This window comes from Mauremys mutica, chromosome 7, assembly GCF_020497125.1.
Source record: "Mauremys mutica isolate MM-2020 ecotype Southern chromosome 7, ASM2049712v1, whole genome shotgun sequence".
Classification (NCBI taxonomy): Eukaryota; Metazoa; Chordata; order Testudines; family Geoemydidae; genus Mauremys; species Mauremys mutica.
In genome coordinates this window covers 75,291,652-75,301,218 of record NC_059078.1, presented here as the reverse complement: position 1 = coordinate 75,301,218, position 9,567 = coordinate 75,291,652, and the positions used below count along the sequence as shown (strand labels likewise).

Here is a 9,567-nt window from a genome sequence, read left to right as displayed (position 1 = left end):
GTTTCCATACTGTCAAATGTTTGTGTTTCTTTTAAAATTAACCCTGTGGCACCTTATAGACTAACAGACGTTTTGCAGCATGAGCTTTCGTGGGTGAATACCCACTTCTTCGGATGCAAGCAGAAGAAGTGGGTATTCACCCACGAAAGCTCATGCTGCAAAACGTCTGTTAGTCTATAAGGTGCCACAGGATTCTTTGCTGCTTCTACAGAACCAGACTAACACGGCTACCCCTCTGATACTTAAAATTAACCATAACTCTGAACTGATGGTCTTAACTTGAAAAGCTTCTCCCTAGATTTTCTTCATGGCAGAAATAGTTACACACAGTGATGAAGTAATGTGTCGAAAGAAGAGGTGGCTTAAACCTAAACTCTAGAATACCAATGTTGTAATTTAAAAGAATTTATTAAAACCATATCTGTAATATTTTTAAGATTAAATGAATATATAGTTGATTCTGTAAGAAGGTAATACATTCTTGTTTATTTGACATGACCATATTTTATTAAATTATGCAGAGAAATACTAAGAGATATGAAAATGTACAGAATGACCTTTATCCTGGCATTTCTGATGCCACTGTAACATAATCTCTTGGCCTACAGTAAACCAGTGTGAGAGAACATGTGCCTGCTAATCAATAGGCATTTAGCACTGCTATTCTGGCTTCTTCACATAGTGGATCCAATTTGCCATCACCTCCTAAAGGAGAAAGATAACACTTACAAAGGATATGCAGAGTAAATAGATTTTCATCTCATACTCCTCCTCCTTGTCATAGCATTCATATATTCCTTTAAGTTCTCTCATTCAAGTACTGGAACCCAACTCAATTCTGCCTCTTGTGTGCTATCTGACAGGATTCCCAAAAAAGTGGTTAAATCTTCAGACCACTGTAAATCCTGATGTCATGGAATTATAGTAGTATCTGGGTTTTCCCGGGATCCTACACAAGTAAAACCAGGACTGATCTTGGTGAGCTAAGTAATTTGATGACACTGGATTCAGTACTAGGAGTGGAGAACTTCAAAGAATACAGATATATTGCAGGCAATGGATGTACACTGCTGGTGACTGAGTAGATGGATAGCACTCCTCTCTATAAGTCAGTATTTAATCAGTGCACCAGCATGGAATTAAGTGTAGTTTGCAGTGACATCTTTTAAACAACAAAACTGAAATCCTTGACACATGTAATCGATAGTGATTCTATGACATTTTTTAACTGGTAGAGGTTAATTTGAACTGGCTGGAAAATGGAAATTCCTTATGGCAAAAAAAATCATGCTTTTGGGGAAAAAAAAGTCCCAAATTGAGGTGAAAGGTCAGACTGCCAGGAAGGCTCTTGCCAATATCACTTTCTTCCTGCAGGCAGAAAGTGAAATTGGCAAGAGCCTTCCAGGTCAGCAACCAGGGAGGTGTCATTTTGACAAAACTGGATGGGGGAAATTTCCTAGGGAAAATTTCAATTTTGCAAAAAGGGCAGTTTCTGTTAGAAAATCATGTGCTGAAAACTCCCAACCAGCTCTAATATTAATTAGTGTTCTGGCCAAATTTCAGTATAGATTATTAGATGCAGGTATACTAAATCCCACCTGCAGTTTGAGAGAGACATGCTTCACCTTTTGTCCTAACCTGCTGTGCCCCACACCAAATGCGGCTTTACTCTGAAATGACCCCTTATATATAATCTTACCTACCTCACATAACTGTGAGGATAAATTAACTATGTATTATACTTATATGGCACTATTACTGTTGACTCTGAGAGCCTCACAATCTTAAATGCAGAGAGACAAGGTGGGTGAAGTAATATCTTTTATTGGACCAGCTTCTGTTGATGAGAGAAACAAGTCTCGAGCTAACACAGAGCTCTTCTTCAGGTCTTTAATGAAGTTCTTCTTCACAATACCCTAGTGAGACAGGAAAGTACTATTGCCTAATTTCATAGATGGGGAACTAACATACAGAGAGCTAAGTGACTTGCCCAAGGTCAAACAGCTAGTCTGTGATGGAGCAGAGATATTCATCTGGGTCATCAAGCTACTGCTCTAGCCACTGAGCCATCCTTTTTCTTACTGTGCACTTTAAGATGCCTCATGTATAAGGCATTTTAGAATTTCTAAGTATTCACGTTAAAATTGACAGACATTTGACTATGCCTTAAGAAGTGCTATTATTTCAAAACTAACTTGCTTTTAAAGAGGAGATACAATGAAGAAACTCCTATACTTACCAAAGTCCAGGTCATTAATGTTGCACTGGAAAACAGTCTCTCCATTCACTACGAGTTCTACATTATTCCAATCTGGTATCTTTTCTAGAATAAGTTGGTGACCCTCTGCTTGTAACACAGCTACAAAAAGAGCAGAAAAACAGAATTGCCTTGGTTTTCCATGAACTTTTAGTATTCCTAAATTCTGGTATTCATGAGAGCAAGGATCTGATAATAAGGCATAGTGCAGGCAAGCACTGTGCAAGATTACCCACAAAATTCTACCAATTCTAATTTGTAGCTTCACCATTATTACAGTAATGGGCCTGCTTTGATTGAAAAATTCCACTCTTTCTCAATTATAGTCTTGCATTAAAAGAAAGGCAAGAAGCTCACTATGCACTTAAATATGCTATTAATTGGCATAACAGCCATGAGGAACACAATTAATTTGTAGGTAATTTCAAAAGAAATCTCCAATAAAAGGTTAAGACAATGCTATTGTGCAACTGGAGCAGCAGGCAATCAACCCTAATTGTACTGTTGACTGGCACACATAATTCATCTTGTTTCTGAAAGAGTGCGCAGAGAATTATTTCTGAATATAATTTAATATTTTGGAGATTTTCTAAAGTATTTGGAGAATCTGACTAAACATGTCCTCTGTATGTTTTTCCAAAACTCGATTTGAGATCCATTCTGAACAGACTGATCCATGCTGGCCACCTGCTTTCACAAACTAGGAGGGAACTAGCTTGTTGCAGCACATTGTACTGTGCTGGCTTAAATTCAGCAAAACTGAGGGAATAGGAGGACTGGTTATTAATACAGTCTAGCAATTCATAATTAATGTATTCTGGTTTGGACCTTCATATGCTTTGTAAATGGCATCTTACGCTCTGTCTGCATGTAGGTGCGTGTTTTTGGAAGTCTAAGCAAAATCCTGTAGCAGTTACTATCAGTAGAAAACTAAAAGAGTTTGAACTAATATTAAGATGAAGCCTAATGCAAAACAGTCCTTTTCAGCTCAGTGTTCCAGTCAATGTTTCTTTCGGAAAAGTAGACCGAAGTATCAATTTTTTTGCATCTAATTACTATTACAGTTGTTATGACTTAAGTATTGGCATGTGTCCACTTCATTGTTTAATCAGCATAACTAGAGTCAACTGTGAAAATATGATTATAGAATTTTAATGTAACTTGTTGCAAAACTACAGAAAGTGGCTTAGCAAGGAGTCCACTTAATAAGGTAATGCTCCTTGAGTTTCCAGCAGTCTGACAGTTTTTGGGAGAGGCTTCATTAGATACTTTTGAATGCTTTCTGGAGAGTTTTAATGGTCATCTGTGATAATTAGCTCTGTAAAGTTCATATTTACAAAATATAAACTACTTGCAGAAGCTGGTATTCCACTTCTGTACTGTCCACTCCACCATTTATCTAATGTCCTCTGAATTAATTTCTGAAAGGCATAGAGCTCAATGAGGGACATACTCAAGCAATTTCATTAGTTTAGGATCTGATTCTGCAAAATCCTTACCCATGTGTGTTTCTTACACGTTCCACTGATTTCAGTGGATGGCTTTACATTAGTAAACACAACATACACAAGTAAGAGTTTGCTGAATCAGACCCTTAATGTTCATTTTTTCTTTTGTTTTAATAAAGATATTGCATTAGAACAAATAGATATAAAATTTATTATACGAAAACTCATTTTAGGTGTATTTCCAGGTGTGGCTAGGCAGAGGGTTTTTTTGTGTACAAGCGACTGTAAATAGAAATAACAATACTCAATATTCGTGTTTGTCAGAAAAGAATTTTGCAGCTATATTAATAGAAATCTTTTTAATTACAATTCTTGTTGTTTGGGATGCTGAAATGAATATATTTTCCCACAGCTATGCATATCACCATAAAAACTCTTCTAGCCATAGACAGCTGTTCTCTACTTTTCTCAGCACTGCACTAAAAGGTTAAAAGCTTCTTTTGCTACCTTTTATACTGTTTACACCTCAAGCATAATATACTGAGCACCTCCAGCTCAGTTCCCAATTCAGATGTCTCAGCTACGTATTGAGGGTGAAATCCTCGCTCCACTAAAATCAATGGGAGTTTTGCTATTGATTACAGTGGAGACAGAATTTCACCCTTAGCCTCAAGGTATCCTTCTGTCTACTTTCTATTCCTTGTTGTGAGTTGTCAATGATCTGTTAAAAGGAAGACTACATAAGATTTCTTTGCTGGTTTCCAAGTATTTTATTTTACAGCTATCTCATCATGAATCTATGTAAACTATGAAAATACATAGAATTTAAGTTTATTTCACACTTAGCAAAGCTTATGCTTTTAATGGATTTTTGTGTAACTGGAAAACTATAAGAATAAAAAACATGGAAATAAACATAACTTACCAATATCAGCTTACTTTATGAGCTAAAAAGGATTTTAAGTACTCATTCTTACTAAGTCAGACTTAAAGATCTACTCTGTTCTCCAACACAGTGGTACTCAACCAGGGGTACACAGAGGTCTTCTGGGGATACATCAATTCATCTAGATATTTACCTAGTTTTAAAACAGGCTACATAAAAAGCACTAGCGAAGTCAGTACAAACTAAAATTTCATGCAGCCAAAATGAGAAAGTTAATCCATTTCTCAGTAATAGGGTGCTGTGACACTTTTGTATTTTTATGGCTGATTTTGTAAGCAAGTAGTTTTTAACTGAGGTGAAACTTAGGCGTCTGATTTGTCTTGGGTACCCCAAAAGGGGTACAGTAGTCTGGAAAGGTTGAGAACCACTATATAACTTCCATTAATGGAAATTGCATGCCTAATTGCATTGATTTCAACAGAGTTACATGAGGGTTGAACTGGTTCTAATATGTGCATTAGTTGAATTAAGGTGTTATATTTTTGAGGGCCAGTTTAAATGTCAAATACATGTATTTGTTAGATCAACTGATAAATCACTGTATAAAACAAAGGAGAGACTAATTAAAGTTATTTTTGACAGCCAGTTGTCATTAATTACATAAATGTTATGAGATGTTATAATTCAATTTATTCAAACTTCCCCAAAAAACAAAATCTGATGATTGGCGTGGTAGTTTGTAACCATTTGCACTGTGTAAAGAATAAAGCGGAAAGAAATTTTTTTTTCCTGGCATATATAGAAACATAGCTTATCCTCAGCATTTACAAGCAGTGAACTGAAAATGTAAATGCTGCTGCTGTATTTTATTAATAGGGATGAAAGGAATATTCACTCTACATCTGATTTATAGATGTATACTTGTAATTTACAGGTGTTTGTATTCAAGTGAAAGCAGAGAAGAGTCCTGTGGCACCTTATAGACTAACAGACATCTGTTAGTCTATAAATCTAACAGATGTCTGTTAGTCTATAAGGTGTGACAGGACTCTTTGCTGCTTTTACAGATCCAGGACTAACATGGTTACCCCTCAGATACTTGTATTCAAGTGAGTGACCAAATAACTGTAATGGCCAGTACTGCTTTCAAGTTTAGCAGAGATGAGATGTGGAAGGTGTGTATTTAAAACTGAGGAATAGTTACTGAAGGATGATCAACTTAAAACTCACACTGCTATGTGAACACTGTTTATCTCGTGTTATATAGAATATGTAAGTTAAATATAACCAAAAACTCAGAGCAGTGCGGCGGGGGCCCGTACACGGGATCATGGGCGCCAACTTATATGGGCTCTTGGGGCTAAAGCCCCAGGAATATTCATAATCAGGGGCTCTGCTCCACCAATATTTGGAGCTAGGTTTTTCCCCCCCCGAAGCTTCCCTGCCTGAATGTAAAGAGAGCGCACAGCGAGTGTCTCTCTCCCTTGCTTTTGCTGCCATAGCCTAAGGCTACAGCTGCAGCATTAGCATAAGAACAATGCTAACTAACTGCTGCTGTAGAGTGGGAGGGGAGTAGAGGAGGGACATCACTCACCTTAGCAGCTGCTGGGGCTTCCGTGAGTGTTTGACCCTATGATTTTTGATTATGTTTGAGTGTTTGACCCTATGATTCCTCCCCAGCCCCCACTCCTACCCCCAGTGAGGTGCAGCAGGCTGCACAGGGGAGGCAGGAAGCCACATGTGAAGGCAATGCCCCCTCCCCCAGCACCCACCAACCCACCCGCCACAGGAGGGATGGGAGAGGGAGGCTTCCTAGACCTGAGCAGCTGGGGCTTGGATGAATTTTATGACACCCTGCTCCCCCACCCCATAGCCAGCCACCACCCTGCCTACCCCACTTCTGCCCCATGCTGGGCATGGGGCAGCCCCATCCCCCATCCACAGTGAAGTTATGGTGAGGGGCAGCATGGAAGGCCACCTGTGATGGCAACCCCCCGCCCAGTACCCATCATAGGGGAGGGGAGTGAGCTTTCTGGACATGAGGGGCCCTAGGAGCATGTGCAGTGATTGTGGTGCAGAGTGAGTGTGCTGTGGAGGGTAGGGGGGCAGAGGAGGGGTCCCTCCCCTGGAGCTTGCTGCTGCCAGTGGTGGTGATGGGGAGTCCTCTCTGGCCCTAGCCCTGGGGCAGCCTGTCTGCACCCCAAGTTCCTCATCCTCAGCCCTGCCTCATCCCAAAGCCTGCATCCCCAGCACCGAGCACGCTCCTGCACTGTGAACCCCTCATCCCCAGCCCCACCCCAGAACCCTCACCTGAGGGGAAAAACATGCAACTTAAATTTGGTGGTCAGTTTAGAGTATCATTGTATTTAGCACAATATTTTATTATTTTACACCCTTCAAAGTATGTAACTGGTCATATACAGGTGTTTTCTCTAAATACTGTCTGTGTGCCTCAGTTTCCCCAATGCATTTCTTAAGGCTCTAGATGGTGGGATAAGGGGGTGTGATTGTTGTAAAGCCCTAGAGGGCCAGTGTGATGCCATCTGCACAGAGAATGGCTGCAACCCTGCCTCCAGGCAACTGATGGCCTGGGCCACCCCCCTGCAAGGTGCCAACTGAAGGTGTTGGAGAACAAAGAGATCAGGTGGCCTCCTAATGCCTGGAAAAGAGACAAAGGCCAGAGGACGGAGAGTCAGTGCCTGTGCAGACTTCCGGGAAGCGCATGGTGTGGAAGGGGATGCTGTGATGCTTTGGAACAACTCCATACAAAGCCAGTCAGGACTCTGGGGGAGCCTCCTCTCTGAGCATACTGTCTCCAGAGCAAGAAGCTCACACATTCCTGGGTCTGACTTCAGAGCATTCAGCATGCCCTTCCACACCATGCACTTTCTGCAGCGAGTGTGCCCAGGCAGGTCCTGGGGGCAACCAGAGGTCCCTGCACCTCAACTCCGCAGTCAGATGTGACTCTCAGCCAGTCAGTAAAACAGAAGGTTTATTAGACAACAGGATCACAGTCTAAAACAGAGCTTGTAGGTACAGAAAACAGGACCCCTCAGTCAGGTCCATCTTGGGGGGTGGGGAGCCCAGACCCAAGTTCTGGGCCTCCCCCGATTTCCCCAGCCAGCTCCAAACTGACACTCCCTCATCTGGCCTTTGTGTCTCTTCCGGACAAGAAGGCCACCTGATCTCTTTGTCCCCAACACCGTCAGTTGGCACTTTGCAGGGGAAACTGAGGCACCCACACAGTATTCAGAGAAAACATTAAGAACTTTCCCACTTTGTCACAACAGGTGCAACAAAATTTAATACCGTATATTGAAGCAGGCAAGTGCTGCTTCTGACTTTCCACTTTTAATTGACCCTTGTAATCTTGTGGTGCTGACGCATTGTAGCTTCATTTTATATCAGCTTACAGGGTGAGAGTGGGGGTGGGGGGACCACCATTTTGGGCCCCACCAAAAATTATACGAACCTGCTGCCTATTTACGGGATAGATAAGGGAGAGCAGCTGCAAGCAGGGCCGGCTCCAGACCCCAGCGCGCGAAGCGCGTGCTTGGGACGGCGGTGCACCTCCCGCAGGCATGACTGCTTGGGGCGGCCAAATTCCTAGAGCCGCCCCTGGCTGCAAGGATCTGAACATAAGTCGGGACCGAGCACTTCAGGGGTGTGCGGAGAAGCGGCTGACGTGACAGGAAAGCCCCGCAGAGGTTTAAATGGGCGCCCGGGGCTGGCACTGCCCCGTTGGCGGCGGGGAGCTCCCACCACCTTTGTAACCGAGGTAAACACCTAAGGCAGGCTCCGTGTGAAAGCTGCTGCACGAGGCGCAGGCAGGGGTGGGTCGCGCCCCCCCCGCCCGGCGCAGGAGCAAGCGCTGACCACCCCTGTCAGTCCCGCCAAGTGCCTGGGCCGGACTTGGGCCTCTGGCCGCCCGCGGGGAGCCGCCCACGCACCTTGCAGGCCCTGCAGGCGGAAGGGCCTGTGCTCCAACACCCCGCAGCTCCGGTAGGGGCCGAACCGGAGCGTCACCAGCGCGCGCGCGGGCATGGCGGGCGCAGAGCCCCGACCCCAGCGACAGCCGCCGCGCCGGGCGGTTGCTACGGCAGGGAACTGCGGGTCACGTGAGTGGGGCCGCCCTGCTGGGTGGGGCGCCCGGGCTCCAGCCCCCAGCGGCGGCGGCGTGTGGAGAACGGCGGGGACCGTAACGTGCCTCACCGAGGCCGGGCGCTGGCTGCAGCCCAGTTTCTGGCGTAGAGCAAGGGCTGGCTGGGGGCCGGGCTCGGTCTGCAGGTGACAGCGTGGCTGGCCGGGCTGCGCGCGGGTCCCACACAGACACACAGCCTGGCAGGCTCTGTGCATCGCACAACACAGCCTGTGGGTCACTCAAGTGCAGTCTGAAACCAGCACAGAGCCTGGCACTGTTTGTGGGACACCCCCCCCCACACACACACAGTTGTCAACTTTCCCTTGGTAAATAAGCACCCCGACTTTCACAATAAGCCAAAAATCGAGTTAATCCCATTTCAAAACAAGCAAATCCTGAAGAACCCAACACACTATGTGACGAGATCTCTCCCCTACCCCCCCCCACAGTCTGAAACTTTGGAGGGCTCACTGTGCACCCCTGACTCTCTCCCACCCTTTCCCCTGGTTCCTGCCTCTCCTTGCCCCTGCTTGCTGGGAGCTGATAAAAAAACCAAAAAACAACAACAAAAACAAAACAACAAGCTACAAGCCAAACAAGCTAGGAGCCAAAAACTGCCAATAAGCAACTCACAAGCCAATTAAGCTAAAAACAAGCTCAATTGCAGTGGGGTTTGGCATGTCTGACCAGGTTTCACTTTCATTTGAAAAAGGGGTTTCCTGGCCTTGTGTATTTTGCAGTCATTTTCCCTTTTATAACAAATAATCATGAATGTTCATGTTAATAACCACATGGAAGCACACTTTGAAAATACAGTTACTGAATAAATGAAGCA

General features: G+C 44.0%; 1 protein-coding gene across 1 annotated transcript; it reads right to left on the bottom strand.

The window, feature by feature from the left end:
- Positions 1-466: 466 nt before the first annotated feature.
- C7H10orf53 (chromosome 7 C10orf53 homolog) lies at positions 467-8,800 on the bottom strand. The gene is made up of 3 exons (XM_045024870.1): positions 8,542-8,800; positions 2,240-2,359; positions 467-705 (listed from the first exon to the last, which is right to left on the bottom strand). The coding sequence occupies exons 1-3, from the start codon at positions 8,633-8,635 to the stop codon at positions 641-643; spliced, it is 279 nt and encodes a 92-aa protein (XP_044880805.1). The 5' UTR covers positions 8,636-8,800; the 3' UTR covers positions 467-640.
- Positions 8,801-9,567: the final 767 nt, after the last annotated feature.

Bases quoted from the DNA above. Each gene is read 5' to 3' on its own strand.
- C7H10orf53 (XM_045024870.1), bottom strand. From the start codon at position 8,635: ATGCCCGCGCGCGCGCTGGTGACGCTCCGGTTCGGCCCCTACCGGAGC. The intron at 2,360-8,541 runs GTGCGTGGGCGG...CTCTTTTTGTAG, and splicing joins CCGCCTGCAGGGCCTGCAAG to CTGTGTTACAAGCAGAGGGT. The intron at 706-2,239 runs GTAAGTATAGGA...TTTCTCCTTTAG, and splicing joins CATTAATGACCTGGACTTTG to GAGGTGATGGCAAATTGGAT.